Genomic DNA, 21,582 nt, shown 5'->3' with positions numbered 1-21,582 from the left:
AAATTGAAAATCAATAAAGATATAATTAATAAAAGGGCCTTCAGTGTAGGCCTGAACACACACACAAAAAAAAATGAATAAAAAAATGATGGATCTTGAAAATAGATCTAGAAGACAGAATTTAAGAATATTGGGACTGAGGGGAGAAATATGATATCTTTTTTGGAAGAAGCAATACCAAAGATTCTGCCTCTTAAGTTAAAAATACCAATTGAAATTGAGAGAGCACATAGAATTGGAATGAAAAAAAATCTCATAATCAAGGAAAGCTAAGACCTGTAATATTAAGATTACTGAGATTCCAGCATGTACTTGAAATTTTAAAAGCTGCAAGGGAAATTAAAAATCTGACATATAAAGACTCTAAATTGCTTTGTGTCCTGGATTTTGCCAAGGAGACTGTTCAAATAAGAAAACAATTTCTACAACTCAGACAACCATTAAAGGAACTGGGAGCTAAATAAGGATTATATTATCCAGCACAAATGAGAGTCACATATAAAGAAGAGTTCCATCAATTTGAAGATCCAGAGAAACTTAGAGTTTCTGTCATCTCTAGAAACACCTATGAACTAAATTTAAAAATATTGGTGGGATTTATGGTATTATGAGAAATGCAGAAATACAGAAATAATTGATTTTTTAAGTTAAAAATATATATTTTGTCATTAAAAATGGCTGCTGCAACTGTTTTTCAACTGACATGGAACTAATAGAATAGTTATAATTTTAAATAGAAGATTCTGCATCTGAATAAGAAAATCTGCTGATGTAGTTAATGTATTCAAAAGCTACCTGATGTCAGAAGAATCCGAAGATGGTTCCTGTGATGTATGATGCTTCGTTTGAGAATGGAAGGGATGAAAAAATGCCGTTGGAGACTCGACAAGAGACATGAGACACTGCATTGGTGGTAAAGGGATGGAGCAGTGCTGTTTTTATGCTGAAGTAAGGCCCTGCCCACTACCTTTAGTCTTCCAGTTCTGGGATCCCCACTCAGTCCTGGTCGGCGGTTGGGCAGGGTAACGGTCTCCCATTGCTGGATCGGATTCACATTGGAGCTGCCTCAGATGCCGAAGATGTGGTCGAGTGGAGCGGTTACGGCCTGCGAGGAGAGGATTTAATTGTGTATTAATATTGAAGGAGGGCCGGTGGATCATATGACACCATGAGGCAGGTCAGATGCTAATCGCTGGAAAGGAGGTGAACAGAGCTGTGTCTTGGCTGGGGAACGGCCCGCTGGACTGAATTTTCTGGTTCCAGGTTGGGTAGAGAAAATGTCGGAGTGATTCCCAATCCAGGTTGTCGGTCATTTAGGTGCAGATGGCGATGGAGAGGGCATAAGGAACAGCAGCCAGAGACACCGGAACTGGTGAGCGAGCGAGGGAAGGGAAGCTGAAGCCGACATGAAATTTGTTTACAAGGAGGAGAAGCGACGTTACGAGGGTGAGAAGATCCGCATGAAGTACTGGTTCGACATAGGAGAAGAATAATGTAAAATAATGTAGACATATGTTCCTTCCTCGAACCAGTGATTCATCAAACTTGGCAACATTGAACCATCTATTCCTGCTCCATTTTCCCCCACTTGCTCATCTTCTGCACCACTAAAACGTTTTATAGAACCAGGGAATGTACCACTAGAGACCATGTAAAATGAGCCTGAAAAGCAGCAAACTGGATTGTTGGAAGACCTAATCGTTGCAGCAATGGATGCCTTATAGTACATTAGTTCAGTAATGAGAAAAGTTCTATTAACTGAATGATTTACATAATTTAATTAATTATTTTAGATAGTTACTATACTTCATCATATATTTATTCTTCCCTTATGGATAGATAAAACTAAATTATTTATGAAATACATATTTTGAGATGATTAATTCTTATTCATGAATAAGGGGTAATAGGTTTTGAGTTATATGATATTTATAATTTAGTGAGTTTTAAAATTGAGTATTTTATGATTAAATGAAATTGAATTCTTATTTTAATTGGATTTTATGGACTGAAATATTGTAATGCACTTAAATTTTAAAAATATCAATTTAATACTGATAAGGGGAAATTATAAGGGGATTTCTTATGTATTTTAGGCTATCAGATTGATTTAATGAACATAATATATTATATAATAAATCATTTAATTATACATTTGTTTTTTGAAATGAATTTATGCAGATATTTATGTAATATGTTCGAAACATAGGTTTCATTGACAATTATCGTATTAAAGGGAAAATTAAAGGGTTTTTTATATATATCTTGTAAAAAAAAATTTAAGTATATAGGCTGATCAATTCTTATAATATAGAGGAAATAGTAAAGTAAAATGCTTGGGGGAGGGGTGGGGGCTGCCAGTCTGATTTTATGTCTTCAAGTTATCATAATATAAGAAGGGGGTATGGGATGGAATAGGGAAGGGTTTTTGTAATTTTAAAAAAATATAATATTTAAAAGATCAAGGGAGGGAGGGGTTGTTCCACAGAGTAAATTAAGGGAAATGAGTTATGTACAGAAAGTGTATAATAAGTTAGGGTTCATATGTCCTGTGAGCAAATATCTTAATGGAGCTTAAATTATTTTTGTTAAACGTTAATGGCCTCAACCATCCAATTAAAAGGAAGAAAACACTTTTATTTTTAAAGATCCCACGTTGGTTTCAAATTACAGGCCTATTTCTTTAATAAATGTAGATGGAAAACTTTTAGCTAAGACATTGGCTTTACGCTTGGCTAAAGCTCTCCCTTTTATTATTGGTATGCACCAAACAGGGTTTGTTGCTCAGAGACATTCTTCTAACAATACCAGAACAAATGGTAGGAGAACCAACAAGAGGGTGTGCAATCCTGGACTTGGTCATAAATGGCATTGCTGGTAGGGTAGCAGATGTAGAAGTTACAGCCCCGCTAGGGACAAGTGATCACAATATGATCAATTTTACCATTGGCATCGGAAAGGGGAAACCAATTAAGACTTGAACCACGACCTTTAACTTCAAAAGAGGAAATTACGACAGCATGAGAACTATGGTTAGAAAACGGCTCAAGAAGGGCAAAGCAGACATCCAAACAGTTGATCAAGCATGGTCTCTACTGAAAAACACCATCACAGAAGCACAGAATCTTCACATACCGAAGATATCCAAAGGAAGGCGAAAAAAGAACAAAGGAGAACCAGCTTGGTTATCCAAAGAGGTGAAAGATACAGTGAGAGAGAAGAGGAACTCTTTTAAAAAATGGAAACGGGAGAAAATGACGGAAGCCTGGAACTGTCGCAAAATCGACCAAAAAAAGTATCATAAATGGTAAGAGACGCCAAAAAAGGCTATGAGGAAAAGATAGCGCAAGAAGCCAAAAATTTCAAGCCTTTTTTTAGATATATAAAAGGAAAGAAACCAGCAAGAGAGGCAGTGGGCCCTCTTGACAACCAGGGAAGGAAAGGGTCAATTAAAGAGGACAAACAGGTTGCCGATAGGTTAAATTCATTCTTTGCCTCAGTCTTCACAAATGAGGACATTTCAGCAGTACCAACCACAGGGAAGCTATTCACCGGGGCCATAGAGGAAAGCCTCACAACAGTAAATGTGACGTTGGACATGATACACTTTCAGATTGACAAACTAAAAAGCGACAAAACCCCTGGACCGGATGGAATTCACCCAAGAGTATTAAAGGAACTTAAGGTGGAAATTAGTGAATTATTACAATCCGTAGCTAACATGTCTATTAGAACTGGGCAAATACCAGAAGACTGGAGGATAGCAAATGTCATCCCAATTTTCAAAAAAGGATCAAGAGGTGATCCAGGAAACTACCGACCTGTGAGCCTCACATCGGTTCCAGGGAAGATAATTGAAACACTAATAAAAGATAACATTGTACAACACTTGGAGGATCACAATCTAATAAGGGCTAGTCAACACGGCTTCAGAAAAGGGAAGTCATGTTTGACAAATTTACTACAATTTTTTGAGAAAGTGAACAAACAAATGGACAGGGGAGATCCAGTGGATATAATTTACTTGGACTTCCAGAAAGCGTTTGACAAGGTCCCACATGCAAGGCTTATGAAGAAACTACTAAGCCATGGAATAGGAGGAGAAGTACACAGATGGATCGGCAAATGGCTAGAAAACAGAAGGCAGAGGGTTAGCATAAATGGGAAATTCTCGGACTGGGAGAAAGTGACTAGCGGCGTACCTCAGGGCTTGGTTCTTGGGCCTATCTTGTTCAATATTTTTATAAACGACCTAGAAGAGGAAACAACATGCAATATAATAAAGTTTGCAGATGATACAAAACTATGTCGGGCGGTTGGTTCTCCAGAAAGATCTGAACCAGCTGGAAATGTGGGCGACAAAGTGGCAGATAAACTTTAACATAAACAAATGCAAGGTGATGCATCTAGGAAAGAAAAACAAGGAACATGAGTACAAGATGTTGGGGGTGACATTAGCAAAATGCGAACAAGAAAGGGATTTGGGGGTACTGATTAACAATACCCTAAAGCCATAGGTACAATGTGTGGCGGCGGTGAAGAAAGCAAACAGGATGTTAGGCATAATTAAGAAGGGGATCACGAGTAGATTGGAAGATGTCATAATGCCACCTTATAGAACAATTGTCAGACCGCACTTGGAATATTGTGTCCAACACTGGTCTCTATACCTCAAGAGGCATATAACTCTGTTGGAGAAAGTGCAGAGGCGAGCCACGAAACTTGTCAAAGGAATGGAGCATTTGAGCTACAAAGAACGACTCAGGAAACTGGGACTGTTTACCCTCGAGAAGAGAAGACTGAGAGGGGATTTGATAGAGACTTTTAAAATATTAAAAGGATTTGATAAAATAGACCAAGAAGCAGAAATGCTAACATTTTCAGATGTAACATGGACAAGAGGTCATAGCCTGAAACTGAGTGGCAACAGGTTTAGGACAAATGTCAGGAAGTTCTGTTTCACACAGCGAGTGGTGGGTGCTTGGAATGCACTCCTGGAGGAGATTGTGGAGGAGACTACGGTACTGGGATTCAAGCACAAGTTGTATGCACACCTTCTTGCATATCATATTGAGGGATACGGTAAAGTCGGGTCTCCAAAAAGGAGTACCTAAATGGGCCGCCGCGTGTGCGGAGCACTGGACTAGATGGACCTCGGTCTGATCCAGTGAAGGCATCTCTTATGTTCTTATGACTTTTCATATGTTAAATTTAACAAAAGCCATGAACGATCCAGCCTTTTCTGTATCCTTGGATGCAGAGAAGGCCTTTGATCGGGTAGAATGGGCCTTCATGTATCAAGCAATGGAATGGTTTGGTATAGGTTCAGGATTTATACAAATGATCCAAACATTGTATAGCTCCCCTGCTGCTAGATTATATATTAATAATAATTTTTCAGAGTGTTTTAGTCTTCAGAGGGGGGTTAAACAAGGCTATCCTTTGTCCCCTTTACTTTTTGATATTGTATTAGAACCCTTGTTATTAGCTATTTAGCAAGTGAAGGTATTCCTTATTCAGATCGGGAATATAAAGTTTCTGCTTATGCAGATGATATATTGCTTCATTTGAGAAATCCGGAAACAACCATTCCAAATTTACTAGAATTGATAAAAAAATTTGGAAAATTTTCAGGGTACAAGATAAATTGGAGTAAATCAGAAGTTCTTCCACTTAATGTCCATTGTACAAAAGGTTTATTTGAAACATTCCCCTTTTTATGGAAAGAGGACAGAATAAAATATTTAGGTATTTGGATAAAAAGCACGTTGGAAGAAACAATGCAAGTGAATAAAAAATTTTTATTATAGAAGGTAACAGAAATGTGTGAGCAATGGAATCCTCTACATCTTTCTTGGTGGGGGAGAGTTCAAACTATTAAAATGATGATTTTGCCTGTGGTTTGTTATCAAATGGGTATATTACCAGTTTTTTTTCAGGGGTCCTTTTATAAAAAGTTAAATTGTATTTTTACAAAATTTATTTGGCTGGGCATAAAGGCTAGAATTGCTTTAATATCTTTATAAAAACCAATTACAGAGGGAGGGGTAAATTTTCCAAACTTTTATACGTATCATCAATCCTATATTTTGCGCCAGGGTATGTATTGGATCCTCCCAGAGCCCGTTGATAATATCCCAGATTGGTTATGGCTGGAATGGCGCCTTATGCTTCCTCTGCGATTATGCCATGTACTTAGTATGAAAATGCCTAGATTATATAAAGAAAATAGATTATTTGTAGACACATAGAAAACAATATGATATATGAGTAATTTAACACCTATTCCAATTCACAAATCAACAAATTAAATTATATGGCTGAACTTCAAGATTCAAATTGGCAGATTTAAGGTCATCTGGAAGCAATGGATGATTGCAGGAATACGTGAATTAGAAGATGTTATTTCTAATGGTAAACTGTTTGAGTTTTCACAGTTGCAACATAAATATGGTCTTAATAAATCACAAAGTTATAGATGGTTGCAACTGAAGCAGGCCTTTCAGGCGGGGTTCCCTGAATGGAAAAATCTTAATAATCAATATAGTTTAGAATTCTTGTGTTTTCAGGTAGACTTCTTGGGACACCAGGCCGCACAGTGGTACAAATTGATATCTGAATTTGTGAATAAAAAATCAAGAACTGGTCTTAAGGATATTTGGAGAATTGAGATAAAGCATCAAATTACTACTGCGTCTCAATGGCCACGAATTTGGTCTTGGAGGATGAGATGTACAATGTCTGCATCTATGAGACAAACATGGTTTTTTTTCCTGTTGCATAGAGCATTCTGGACCCCTGTTTGTTTACAAAAATTAGATTGCTCTAAGTCTGATAGATGTTGGCATTGTCATTTTGAAGCAGGGACTTTAGATCACCTATTATTCTATTGTCCATTTATTTTGGCTTTTTGGAAATCAATATGGGGCCAAATAAATTGTTTGTTAGAAAATCATGTGGCATTATCATATGATACAGTATTATTTGGCATGTCTATGAGGGCTAAGAGCCAAATATCTTCCCAAAAAAATAAACTTTTACTTATTTTAACAGGAGTTGCCATACAACAAATAACTTGTAATTGGAAAAATTGGAATAGATTGAACTACAGTTTTTGGTGGAATTCAGTATGTCATATTTATAAAATGGAAAGATCTTTAGCTATTCAGAAAGGGAATTTTAATAAATTTCAAGATGTGTGGGGACCATTAACAAATTATTGCAATGAATAGATATTATTTTCCCTGATTAGTACAAATGAAAGAATGGGGTGGGGGAGGGGGGGTTTATTATAAGGTATATGTGTTATGAAATATTGAAGAAAAAGGAGGGAAATGGATAAATTACATTTAATATGAAGAATTATAGAAATTCAAGTGATGTATTTAAGTTCAAATGTGGTTACTTTTTAATGCACTTGATGTAAATTATAAAAATGAATAAAGAATTTTTTAAAAAATTACAAATCAAGTGTTCACTTGTACAGAAAAATAAAGATAAGCCAATAACGTATTCATTCTAAGATCTCAAACATCAAAATAAGGAGGAAACTCAATACAGCTTAACTTCAGCTCAAGTCCACAATTAGGATCTATAGTATATGTAGCGAAAAATTAAAAGAAATTTAACAAACTAAGTTGCTATGTGAAGGAAAAATAGGCCCTTTAGACTGAGACAGGATAATAAATAATCAACATAGCCCTCATAATTCCCCTTAAGCCTGAGGTGCTATAGACAAGAATGTTGTCAACTGGCTTGGATCAAAGAAAAGATATATTTTTAAATACGATATTGTATCACACATTTACAAGGATGCAGGAGAAAAAGGTCGCCCCCAAAGCTATAACTCCTGGTTTTAAAAGAAGAAATTCACGTTTCCTTTTTTGCGTATCTCGAGCCTGATGTGGAAAAATCAATATCTTAAGTCCCATAAATTTTTTTTGTCTATTTTTAAAGAAAAGCCTGAGCAACCAGTTTTTATCTGGTGCTAAGGCTACTGTAATAAGAAGCGTCGCCGGCTTAGCCATTTCTATGTCAGAAAGTTCGAATATTGCTGTAACATCAAGTGGTTGCTGGTCCCATTCTTGTAATTGTAGTTGTTCATATCTTTTAATTGGTAAATAGTAGGCCTGAGTAAGTGGTGGCAACATATCTTCAGAAATTTCCAAAATTTCCATCATATAGCATTATAGTATATCTCTTGGAGATATTGTTGCAACCCTCGGAAAATTAATCAATCTGAGATTATTATTTTGGGAGGTATTTTCTAAGGATTCCAGTTTCCTTCTCAAATCGATATTGTCCTTAATTAGTGTTTCTCTAATCTGTTTAGATACTTTCAATTCTTGGTGGATATTTTATAAAGAACTTTTTGTATCATCAATTTCAACTTTCATGTTTTCTACTAAAGTTTCATAGGCTTTAAATCTTTCTTTAGGAACATAAGAAGTTGTCTCCGCTGAGTCAGACCAAAGGTCCATCTCACCCAGCAGTCCGCTCTCACGGCGGCCCATCAGGTCCATGACCCGTATGGTGATCCCCTTTATCCTTCTATCTATACCCTTTCATAATCCTTTCCCTACCTCTATCTGTATCTCTCAATCCCCATGTCCTTCAGGAATTTATCCAATCCTTCTTTGAAACCCCGTAGTGTACTCTGTCCTATCACATCCTCCAGAAGCGCATTCCAGGTGCCCACCACCCTCTGGGTGAAAAATAATTTCCTAGCATTGGTTCTAAATCTGTCCCCTTTCAGCTTCTCTGAGTGCTCCCTTGTTCTTGTGGTTCCCAATAGGTTGAAGAATCTGTCCCTATCTAGCTTCTCTATGCCTTTCAAGATCTTGAAAGTCTCTATCATGTCTCCCCTGAGTCTCTGCTTCTCCAGGGAGAAGAGCCCCAGCCTTTCCAACCTGTCTGCGTATGAAAGTTTTTCCATATCTTTAATCATTTTTGTCGCTCTTCTCTGAACCTTCTCAAGTATCGCCATGTCCTTCTTAAGGTACGTTGACCAATATTGGACACAGTACTCCAGGTGCGGGCGCACCATTGCACAATACAGCAGCATGATGACTTCCTTCGTCCTGGTTGTAATACCCTTCTTAATAATACCCATCATTCTGTTTGCTTTCTTCAAGGCTGCTGCGCATTCTTCCGTTGACTTCATTGTTGTATCCACCAGCACAACCAAGTCTTTTTCAAGGTTACTTTCTCCTAGTACTAATCCCCCCATTCTGTAGTTGAATATCGGGTTTTTTCCCTATATGCATGACCTTGCATTTCTCTATATTGAAGTTCATTTGCCATTTTTTTGCCCACTCCTCCAGTTTGTTTAGGTCCCTTTGTAGGTCTTCACATTCCTCCGCTGTTTTAACCCTGCTACAGAGTTTAGTGTCATCTGCAAATTTTATAACATCACACTTCGTCCCTGTTTCTAGGTCATTTATAAATTCATTGAACAGCAGTGGTCTGAGCACCGACCCCTGCAGAACACTGCTCGTGACCCTCCTCCAGTCCGAGTAGTGGCCCTTCACTCCAACCCTTTGCTTTCTGCCTGCCAACCAGTGTTTAACCCATCTGTATACGTCCCCTTCCACCCCGTGGTTCCACAGCTTCCTAAGTAGCCGCTCATGGGGTACCTTGTCAAAGGCTTTTTGGAAGTCGAGATAGATGATGTCTATGGGTTCACCTTTGTCCATCTGGCTGTTTATCCCTTCAAAGAAGTGCAGTAAGTTCGTTTGGCACGATCTTCCTTTGCAGAAGCCATGCTGGCTCGCTTTCATTTGTCCATTTTTTTCTATGTGCTCACAGATGCTGTCTTATATCAGTGCTTCTACCATCTTGCCCGGAACTGAAGTCAAGCTTGCCGGCCTGTAGTTCCCCGGGTCACCCCTCAATCCTTTTTTAAAGATAGGTATAACATTTGCTATTTTCTAGTCCTCCGGGATCTCCCCAGTTTTCAAGGATAGGTTGCAAATTTGTCGGAGTGTTTCCGCTATTTCGTTTCTTAGTTCTTTTAATATCCTTGGGTGGATTCCGTCCGGGCCTGGTGATTTGTCGCTTTTCAATCTATCTATCTGTTGGAGGACAACCCATGGCTTACTTCTATTTGCGACAGTTTTTCTTCTTGGTTTCCACTTATGATCTCTTTGGGTTCAGGTACATTGGATGTGTCCTCGCTTGTGAAGACTGACGAGAAGAACTTGTTTAACCTGTCAGCTACCTCTTTTTCCTCATTTACCACTCCCTTTCTGTCTCCATCATCCAACGGTCCTACTTCCTCCCTTGCCGGTTGCTTCCCTTTAACATATCTGACAGTGGCATACCTAGGGTATGTGGCACCCGGGGCCCATCATTTTTTGACACCCCCCATCTATATGAAAAATATGATTTTTAGTAACAATCCACATATCGCACAAGAGTGTACCTTGGAAAAGGCTGCATCTTAAACACTGCAGTGAGCACTAGAACACCAACACATACATTGTAAAACTAAACAAGCCAGATCCTGCACAGTCAATTGATCCTGTAGTCAATGCCAACTGAAAACTATGTTCTTTTCATACACACAGAACAGAGATACACCCTCGCCCAATATGGAATAATCACAAACTAAAAATAGAAATGTGTAGACAAAAGTTAAACTGAACCGCCAAGAAACCAGACCCTGGATACAATGCAACACCACAAAAACAGTAACACATGTCCTCTAATACAGTGCAAAATATAAAGACAGTAGATGTAAATTTAAAAAAACTGATACATAACAATTACCACTTTACAAATTAACAAATAAAAATAAAACAAATAATGAGAAATAAAAAAATACCATTTTATTGGACTAATCCCCGTAAGCTCGGTCCCCATCCCCTCAAACCACCTGATTCCATCCACACAAGCCTTGAATTGTTTATATTAAAGTATAAAAAGAAACAATATTCTGTACAATTGTCAATTTATAAATCAGCGTCTTCTCCCCACTCTCTTCCCCATATCCCTTCAGCATCCTCAGCCCACTCTCTCTCCACTTTCCTTCAGTGCACGCACATAAAAACAAGCAAGTAATTTGATATCATTTTCATTCTATTCATTCATAGAAATTAAAGTCTAGATAGTGCCAGTCACATAACAAAACATGATTTTACAAAAATAATTCCCTGCACAATCAAGCCTGCAAGGATTACTAGATATCTTTCAGCAGCTCCCCTCCCTCCCTCCCCCTTACCTTTGTGGCCAAGTCAAAATGATCTACCAACAATAAAATTTTTAAAACACAAAGCACGCTGTACGCAGAGAAAATGTTAATTATCATTTATATTCCGCGGGTTTTCAAAGAGGTCAAGGCAGATGACTTTATGCAATGTCACCTCAGTAACAACTATACAAAAATAGACAAATATTCCCCCTCCCTTTTTACTAAAATGCGATAGCGGTTTTTAGTGCAGGAAGCTGCGCTGAATGCCCCACGCTGCTCTCGACGCTCATAGGCTCCCTGCGCTAAAAACGCAATTGCGGTTTAGTAAAAGGGGGCCATAGTGCAAAATATAGACAGCATATATAAATTCTCAAAGCAGACACATTTTGATCACTAAATTGAAAATAAAATCATTTTTCCTACCTTTTTGTCTGGTGATTTCATAAGTCTCTGGTCCTTCTTCTCTGGCCCCCCTCTTTATTTCTCTCGCCCCCTGGCTCCCCTCTTTATTTCTGCCTTTCTTTCTCTCTCCCCCTGGCCCCCCTCTTTCTTTCTGCCTTTCTTTCTCTCTCCCCCTGACCCCCTCTTTCTTTCTGCCTTTCTTTCTCTCTCCCCCTGACCCCCTCTTTATTTCTGCCTTTCTTTCTCTCTCCCCCTAACCCCCTCTTTATTTCTCTCTCCCCCTGGCCCTCCTCTTTCTTTCTGCCTTTCTTTCTCTCCCCCTTGACCCCCTCTTTATTTCTGCCTTTCTTTCTCTCTCCCCTTGGTCCCCCTCTTTCTTTCTGCCTTTCTTTCTCTCTCCCCCGACCCCTCTTTATTTTTGCCTTTCTTTCTCTCTCCCCCTAGCCCCCACAAAGCCATTGTGCCAATTTCTCCACTTCCACGATTCTTTCCCTACCCTCACCACCAAGCCAGCAGCCGATTTCTTCCTGATCCTTCCCCGATGTCCTGATATCCTGAACTTCATCGGGCAGCAGCAGCATTCACAATTCACTGCTGTTGCCCGCTTCAGGCCTTCCTCTCTGTCGGGTCCTGTCTTCATGAAAACAGGAAGTAGGCAGGACCCAGAAGAGAGGAAGGCCTGAAGCCGGCAACAGCAGTGAATTGTAAAAGCTGCTGCTGCCCGAAGAAGGTAATGGAGCACCGAGGCAGACCGCTTCTCCCCCCTCCCAGCCAAACCCCCGCTGACCCTCCTATCTCCCCCCCCAGTGAACCTTTCAGACCCTCCCAGCGAAAGCAGCAAACCTCCCTCCAGTAGCGTCTGCTGCTTCGTGGCTTTCTTCTCCCTCTGCCGCGTCACTGATGACGCTACTGGAGAGAGGTTTGCTGCTTTCGCTGGGAGTGTCGGAAAAATTCACTTGGGAGGGATAGAGATAGGAGGGTCAGCGGGGGTTCGGCTGGGAGGGGGGAGAAGCGGTCTGCCTCAGTGCTCCAAGGCCTGGCCCCATTACTTTTTTCGGTAATGGCGCCGATGCTGCTTTCGCTGGGAGGGTGGGAGCGCAATAGGGACCGGGCCAGCTGTGCACCCCCCAAGGCTGCACCCAGGGCAGACCGTCCCCCCCGCCCCCCCTTGGTACGCTACTGATATCTGAAGAACGTTTTGAAATTTCTTGCTTCCCCAGCCAGCTTCTCTTCATATTCTCTTTTTGCTCTCCTAACCACTCGGTGACATTCTTTTTGGTGTTTCCTGTGTTCCTTCCAGTTTTCCCTGGTTTGGTCCTTTTTCCATTTTCGGAATGATTTTTTCTTATCTCCTATCGCTTTCTTCACTTCATTGGTTATCCATACCGGGTCTTTTGTTCAATTTTTTTTGCACCCTTTCCTAATCCTGGGGATGTACAGATTTTGTGCTTCTTGCACCGTGTCCCTGAATAGGGTCCAGGCTTTCTCTAAGGTCTCCGTTTTTCTTGAGCTGTTTCTGAATTTCTTTCTCACCATTGCTCTCATAGCATCGTAGTTCCCTTTCTTGAAGTTGAGCGTTGTCGCTGTGGTTCTCTTCACTTTTGATGTTCCTACTTCTAATTTGTACTGGATCATGTTGTGATCACTGTTTCCTAGTGGTCCTACTACTTCCACTTCCTTTGCAGGTCCCCCTAGCCCGTTGAGAATTAGGTCGAGAGTGGCATCCCCTCGCGTTGGTTCCTTGACGAGCTGTTCCATGAAGCAGCCCCTCACAGCCTCTAGGAATTCTGTTTCCCTCGCGCAGTTGGAGTTTCCAATACTCCAGTCTGTCCTGGGGTAGTTAAAATCCCCCATTACCATCACACTTCCGTTTTTGCATTCCCGCCTTAATTCTGCTTCCAGTTCTTTATCGTTTGTTTCTGTTTGTCCAGGTGGATGATAGTGCAGTCCCAATTTTATGTCAGATCCATTTCTTCCTGGTAATTTAACCCATAATGATTCCAATCCTTCCGCCTTTGCTGCCGTATCCACTCTGGTTGAGTGAATGGTGTCCTTTATATATAATGCTATTCCTCCACCCTTCTTGTGAGTCCTGTCTCTTCTATAGAGTTTGTACCCTGGCAGTACTATTTCCCATTTGTTTTCCTCATTCCACCATGTTTCCATGATTCCAATGATGTCTAGGTCCTCTTTTTTGGCCGTGACTTCCAGTTCTCCCATTTTGGTCCTTAGGCTCCTTGCATTTGCGTACAAGCAATTTAAGTCTTGGGTTTTTTTCTGCTGTTTTTCATTGTGATTTGCTCCTCCTGCCATCCCCCTCATGAGCTGCCAGCCCCTGATTTCCCTTTCTTTCTTCCTCTTCCTTTGGTGCATCTTTTTCGTCCTCAACCTGTTTCCTCATTTTCACACATTCTTCTAGCTCCCGCTGTTTGCTTTTCTTTTTGTTCTCTAGTTTCTCTTGATCTTTAGACTCCTATAGTTTGTCTTTTGTTTCTTCCCAGCATTTTCCCCACTCAGTATCTTCTTTGGATACTCTTGTCTGAACCGTCGATGTTTGGTCGATGTCGGCTTTCCCCTTCTTCTTATTTTAAAGCCTGCTCTATTCCTCTCTTGATGTTGTTTGCTAGCAGTCTCGTTCCTGCCGTGCTCAGGAGTAGGCTGTCCCTCCTGAAGAGCTTGTTCTTCCCCAAAAAAGTTGTCCAGTTCCTCACAAAGTGGAAACCTTCTTCGCACCATCTCCTCAGCCATGTGTTTATTGTTTGTAGTTCGGTCTGCTTCTTCACATCTGCCCTCGGTATTGGCAGGATCTCTGAGAATGCTATCTTCTGTGTCCTCAGCTTCAGTTTCCTTCCCAGGATCTTGAACTGTTCAGTTAGTGTAGTCCTGCTGTAATTTCTCCTGTTGACATCATTTGTTCCAATGTGGATTATCACTGCTGTTTCTTCCATCTCGGCTCCTTCCAGGATCCTCTCAATTCTGTCGGTGATGTCCTTCGTTCTTGCTCCTGGAAGACAAGTCACTAACCAGTCCTCTCTCCCTCCTGCTATATGACTGTCCACTTCTCTCAGGATTGAGTCTTCCACTATGATTGCAGATTTCCCCTTTTTCAGCTTCCTCATTGGTCTGAAATCTGGCGTGATTCAGTACTTCTCCTTCAGGGTTCCGGTGATTTTTTGCCTCCTCTGTTTGCTCGATTTTTCCATCCTTGGTGTCTGATGGTTCTTGTCTTCCGTCTCGTGTGGGCATAGCTTCCTCGTTCCAGTGTTGCAGAAGCTCCTGTTCTTCCACCCTCCTGTAGGCCTCCTCAATGAATCTCTCGAGCTCCCTTACTTACTCCTTGATGAGGCTCTCTCTTGTGGGGTCCTCAGTTGTCTTGAATGGGTCTTATGAGATGTGGAGTCCCTCCAGCTCCTGAACCCTGCCCTGTAGTCAACCGACTTCCTTCTTCAGGCTTTCCAGTTCCTGACACCGACCGCATACCTACGTCTGCCTTCTCGAGAGGAGGTAGTCGTACATATGACACTCCGTGCAATACACTGGGAAGCTCCTTTGGGTTCCTGCTGCTTCCATTACTCTTTAGTCCACTAGGTGCTCTCTCCTCTTGCTTTTGCATGTGTGCGTGTGCTCTCTCTTGTTTCAGTTGTGGTTTAACTGACTTTGCCAACTCTGCCACAAGATCCCAAAGGGAATCCATGGCTACCTCTCTCAGTTTTTCAATTGTGTAGGAAACACTTGTATAATGAGAAATCTCACCAGTTGGCATCCCCTCTTGAACAGCACTGCTCAGGTTCCGGTTTACCCCTACAGCTGTTGAACTCTCAGACCTCCAAACTCTCCTGCAAATGTAGGGAGTTCGTCTGAACACATACAATGAAAGCTAGCACAATATATACTATAAAATTACATTCTTCTTCAAAATTAATAAAAAACTTTAACGAGTCTTCAACTGTTTTTTAAATGACATTTTCTCTCTGAGCAATCTCAAAACCTCTGGAAATGTGTTCCATTAAGATGGACCTACAATGGAAATCGCTGTCATTTGTGATTTTTTGATAACTTCAGGACTTCAGTTTTGTTGAGCTGCTGGTACATATTCACCAATTTAACTGATGTTTACCTGAAATGTTTTTCATATATGGAAACAAAATTATGGGGTAAAAAAGTCATCTTTACAGACTTCAAAAATAAGCTCCACCCTATTAATGTTGATTGAAAATGAAAACATATTACTAAAACCAGAGCAGATCATATGTGCTTGAAGGTAGAGATGTAACTCTGCAGTTAGCTTCACTAATAAAATTGTTTCTCTTATTAGCTTCATCGTTACCTGAAGAACCTACACTTTAAGAATGTTCTAGATGAGGAAATCTTTTTGGATGAGAATGGTGATCTTGCCATTGGATATAATATTATAAACACAATCTATCTACCTGATGGTACAAGGAGTAATGAAATTATTGGAAATTATAACCCTTATGCTCCACCAGGGCAGGAATTTATGATCTATGAGGAGGTGATCATGTGGGAGAACACATTCACCGAGGTCAGATTTAAATGATACAAAAACAAGATGGAAAACCCTGAACCATGCACACATTGAAAGAGATTCAGTAAATGACACCCAACATTAGACACCAGAAAGATCCAGCACCCTTTATAGAATAGTGCTTTGAGTAGATTCTCATGCCCAATTTTGGGTGTGAGGAACTCTGTCTGCCAAAACCTGTGGTAAATCCATGCAGCTAACTAATGGTGCAAAAGTCTAAGTATTATATAACGTAGTGCCTAAATTTTGGGAATGCCCTGATCCATTAATGCCCCTTCCATTGATTTGTCTTCTTTTGAGTTTCAAGTTATGAAAGTTGAGGGCCCATTTTATAGAATAGGGCATAAGGGCAGCTATAATAATAATAATAATAATAATAATTTTATTTCTTATATACCGCTGTACCGTGAAGTTCTAAGCGGTTTACAGTAGAAACTATTAACTCATAACTATTGCTAATTAAGTGTTAATTGATTAGGTCCATGTGCATCTTTCAGATATCAAGATAAATTTGCATTACATAATTGCACAAATGGCCAAAATATATTCATTTGGCAAGGCAAGCAGTTTTAACCAAAAAATACCAAGTGTACAAGAATGAAATTCTCATTGGGAAAAGGTATTAGCTTAATAATGAAAAAAACAAAGGTCCTTATAAATTAAGCAACCAAAGGCGAGGGCAAAATAAATTTGGCTCCATTAAAATGAGTCATCATGCCATATCCATTATGCACATGTTCAGTTTTGGAAGTAGTAAAGTAGGCTACAATGACATCACATAAAAGTCCTATTCTGATACCTCGTCAGCGTTATTCAAAATATTTTGTCAAAGTATGAGGGTACATTTTTTTAAAAAATTTATATTCTGCATATCTATGTGGATTACAAATTATTCAGGTACTCAAGCATTTTCCCTAACTGTCCCGGTGGGCTAACACTCTGTATCTGGGGCAATGGGGATTACATGACTTGCCTAGGGTCACAAGAAGCAGTGCGGGATTTGAACCCACAACCTCAGGGTGCCACGGCTGTAGCTATAACCACTCCACCACACACTCAATCAAAAAGTAAAGTCAAAATTCATTTAATGGCTTTAATAGAAGTCACTGAAAGCAATTGATCATATCACTTTTCCACATAGTCCCCATGCAAGACGACGCATTTGTTGTATTGTTCAACTACTTCTGTATTTCTGAAGAGAAGATTTTCAGCTGCTCCTTGTGATCATGTGATTGGGTTGAGTGGTCACTCCCTGCCTCCTCTCCACTCCCCAGGTACTTCTGGTCTTCTTTCTTGCTTCTGTCACACTGTTCTAACAACATATACAACCTCCCTGGTCTCTTGAGCCACCACCGGTCCCTCTGGTCACCACGTGTCACTCATTCTCGGGTCACCTTTATAGGTTATCAGGTTATAGGTTATCCTATGGGGTCCTCTTACAGCTCCTAGTACCATTCACCGGTCTCTCTGCCGGTCACCACCGGACCCTCTGGTCACTCGACAGTACCTCTCAGTCTTTGTGGGGCCATAGCCGGTCCCCTGCTCCCTAGCCTTTTAAGTCCCGATGCTCTTCACTGGTCCCTCCACCAGTTGTCAAGCCTGGGGCACTCTCCTGACTACCCCCAAGCTCTACCAGGCCCTCCAGCTACTTCACTCCTCAACTGGTTACCACCAGTTTTCCTCACTGGTCACTCCACCTGTCACAGTCAGCCAGGACTCCACTAGTACTCTAGTCATTCCTCAGACTCTCTAGTCACTGGTCATTCCTTGAGAACTGGTCCCTAGGACAATCTTTTGCTGAGGACTCTCCTAGTCCCTCACACCTCTGTCACTGGGCCCTCTGCTAGTCATTGAGCCTGAGTGCTCTCCAGTTGCTCCAAGCTCTATCAAGTAGGCTAGGGCAGGGTCTCTTTCTCTCACTGCTGCACCGTGCCCCCTGACAGCAACGGACAACTCCTCTACTACACTGGACCCTCTGTCAGCACTGGTTAGTACTGGTTTTGGGAGCTTTCTGTAAATTAGGATAAAGCCAGCTTTCCTCCTCCAAAGGGTTTCCCAGTATCACTGCTCATCACTGCTCTAGAGCTGTTCTTTTCAGCACAGTACTTCACTCAGGGTGAGAGAACATCTCACAGTAGCCTTTGCAAGATCTTATGCAAATGAGTTTTACACACCACTTCTCAGGCTCCCTGTGCAGGTTTGTAATAGGCATCTCACCCTGTCACACTCCCAAAGCCAGGTGAGTACCACTTCCTTTACTTCATCATGCTTTGTCTTTTGCTTTCCCGGTCACAGTGATGCACCAATGTCTCACCACCAGTACAATTCTCTCCAGAATTCTCAGATATTCTTCATACTGTCTCAGGAATTGGGTCACAACCTCCACACATTGTTGATTGTGCAGATCAGTTAGCTGTTAGGGAACCCTTTGTGTGCAGACTTTCCTATATCCCAAGTCATCATGCATTATGGCAAATGCAGAGCCATAGCCGATATCAAAATTTGTAGCCATTTGAGATACCGTTATCTGTCAATCTACTCTAATCAAGGCATCTGACCTGTCAAAGTGCTCTTGTGTGCGCGATGTTGATGGCCAATCAGAACGACCTTCATCTGTTATACCTGTTCTCACTTTAAACCTTTGGTGCTATGTCCATACTGAGTAAATATCCAACAGTGAAGTTCTACAGGTTTCACTTCCTCTGCCCACAGAAAGTGCACTTCTGCATTTTGCAATGGAGTGTCAATGTTTCTGACCTTGTGGTTGTCATGCAACTAAAGTCTGAGCACTGCACTGTGCGAGGATGAAATATCCAATAAACAGTATATATAGTAACATAGTAAATGATAGCAGATAAAGACCAGAATAGTCCATCCAGTCTGCCCTGTAATCACATGCATTACAATTTCATGATTAAATTAAAATGTCTTTTTTCTTTGTTATTTCTGGGCCATAGACATTAGAAGTTTACACAGTACTGTCCTTAGTGTAACCATGGATTACAAAATAAATTTGAAATATGTTATAGTTTACCCAGGGCAGAAGACCTGATAGAAGCTTTTTTTCTCTAATATTTTAAAGTGAAAAGTTTTTTTTTGTTGCTAGCCAGAAAAATTAATGCTGTATTTGCCTGACTGATAGTAAGAATTCTAGAATGCTGATGTCTGCATCAGGTCTGATGATCTCATGTAGAAGCGGCAGTGCTGGTCAGGATTCTAAAACTGCCAGAGAGGGCAGTTGGGGAGTGATCAGTTTGGAAGACAGGTTGGTTTGGGGTTGCTTGAGAATAGTTTAAGATACATCGTGGGTGGAAAAAGTTTAGGGAATTTCAATTATCCATTCTTTTCTATGGGTAGTTATTAAAAAAATAAAGAAACAAATATAATTTTCAGGGTGATAGGGTTTTGCTTCCTTTGATTTTTTTAGTTAGGAAGTAGGTACGCTGTTGATTAGAGCTGAATCTCCATAGAGGAAAGAAGAAGCGCTGGTACCCAATGGCTGTGTAAATAAAACAACGGAATCCTATGAGAAAAATTTACATCTGAACTCTGTGAGGATAAAATTATTTGAAAGGACTAAATTCTTTGAGGAAAACTTTTTTTTTTTTTTAAATCTTATTCTAAAGTTATTTAGATATATATACTTTTTGTTAGAGTTGTAACAATAAATCAACAAAAACTCTTATTTAAGGTAATTTTATATTTTATGTTAACTTTTCTATCTTTTTGTTATAATTCATACTTTATCTAGTTAGGTAACCTAAGATTAAAGGTTAAGAGAGTGGGAATTGGGAGTTAAAAGAGGGAGGGGTTACATTAGGTTGCGGCTACTGGAGTTGCCATTGAAGCTCACTCCAGCCTATCCAAACCATCTCCTTTGCTGGATTCAGACTGTGAAAGATTGCTTATCAATACCTCAAACATTTTAGAAATAAACGACATTAACAATAAATTGGATGCAATAAATGACTGGCTTTACACAAATAAACTCTCCCTCAATATCGACAAATCCTATGGTCTTCTACTCCCAATCAACAACAGTGAGACTTTATCCGGTAAGATCTTTATCAAATCCATCCCTATAAAAATGGAATAAAAAATAAAACTTCTAGGAGTCATTATCGACAAAGACCTCACTTTCCATGATCACATCAGTTCGGTAGCAAAAATTTGCTTTTTTAAACTTCGCCTTATCCGTTCCCTCACTTCAATTCTAGATACAGATGCAATTAAGATTTTAATTCACTCTTTAGTTATCTCCCACCTCGACTATTGTAACTCTCTTTTCAATGGACTGCCCCAAAAAGAACTCCGACGCTTACAAATAATTCAAAATACAGCAATAAAACTCATCTATAAAACTGGCAAATTTGACCATGTTACTCCACTTTTGAAGGAAGCACACTGGCTCCCTATTACACACCGTATCACCTATAAAACCATTCTGCTCACCTTTAAAATAAGACTTTCCCACCAGCCTTTATATCTTGATAAGCTTCTTTCCAACAATGTCCAACATGCCTACTGAGATCAGCAGATCAGAAACTCTTGTTAATCCCTTCCATAAAAGACTTCTTCTACACTAGGAAAATAAACTTCGCAGTAGTAGCTCCAACCCTGTGGAATGCTCTGCCACAGCAACTCCGATTCGAACATCAACTTGATAAATTCAAGATAAGCCTGAAGACTTTCTTATTTAGCGACGCCTTCTCCTGTATTTAGAGACACCTTTTTTTATGTGTTTTATATACTTTATTTAACTTTTTTTTTTTTCTTTTTCTTTCTCTTTTTTCTCTTTCTTTCTCCTCATTCTTTTCTATTTTTTCTTTCCTTATTCAGCAAACCGCTTTTATAAAGCGATCCCGTCCCACATATTTTACCCTCTCCCCTCTCTCTCCCTTCTTCTTTTAACATGTAACTCTCCCCCCCATCTCCCTTTTTCCCTCACTTTCATGTCTGTCCTGTTTATGTCCTTGGTGTGCACTTTCATTATTTTTTAATTATTTATCTTTTTAAATTTTTATTGTAAACCGGCCAGATACTTGCTGATGGTCGGTATATTAAAACTCAATAAACTTGAAACTTGAAACTTATTCATATTCTAATTAGCGACTCTTTGTGTTCATCCCATGCTTTTTTGAATTCCATCACAGTTCTCTTCTCCCTCAGGAGGACATTCCAGGCATCCACCACCCTCTCTGTGAAAAAGAATTTCCCAACAATACTCTTAAGTCTACCACCCCTCAACCTTAATCTTTTCCTCTAGTTTTACTAATTTTTCTTTTCTGGATAAAAATTTGGTCCTATATTAATACCTTTCAAATATTTAAATGTCTGTATCATATCACCCCTGTCCCTTCTCTCCTCCAGAGTATACATGTTGAGGTCTTCCTCTTTCAAATCTTTTTCTATCCTTGGCCAGATATGACCTCTAAAACTGAAC

The 21,582-nt window shown here is 40.0% G+C and overlaps 1 protein-coding gene across 1 annotated transcript in view; it reads left to right on the top strand.

Annotated features, from left to right (window-relative positions):
* LOC117346293 (vomeronasal type-2 receptor 26-like) overlaps window positions 1-21,582 on the top strand; it is a 73,512-nt gene that overhangs the window by 29,672 nt on the left and 22,258 nt on the right. The window contains exon 3 of the mRNA XM_033915693.1: window positions 15,909-16,136. Within this exon, the coding sequence (XP_033771584.1) occupies window positions 15,909-16,136 (228 nt within the window). The remainder of the gene's footprint in view (window positions 1-15,908; window positions 16,137-21,582) is intronic.

This window comes from Geotrypetes seraphini, chromosome 12, assembly GCF_902459505.1.
Source record: "Geotrypetes seraphini chromosome 12, aGeoSer1.1, whole genome shotgun sequence".
NCBI lineage: Eukaryota > Metazoa > Chordata > Amphibia > Gymnophiona > Dermophiidae > Geotrypetes > Geotrypetes seraphini.
Note: the sequence above shows the minus strand (reverse complement) of the source record. Positions and strands in the feature narration are given on the sequence as shown.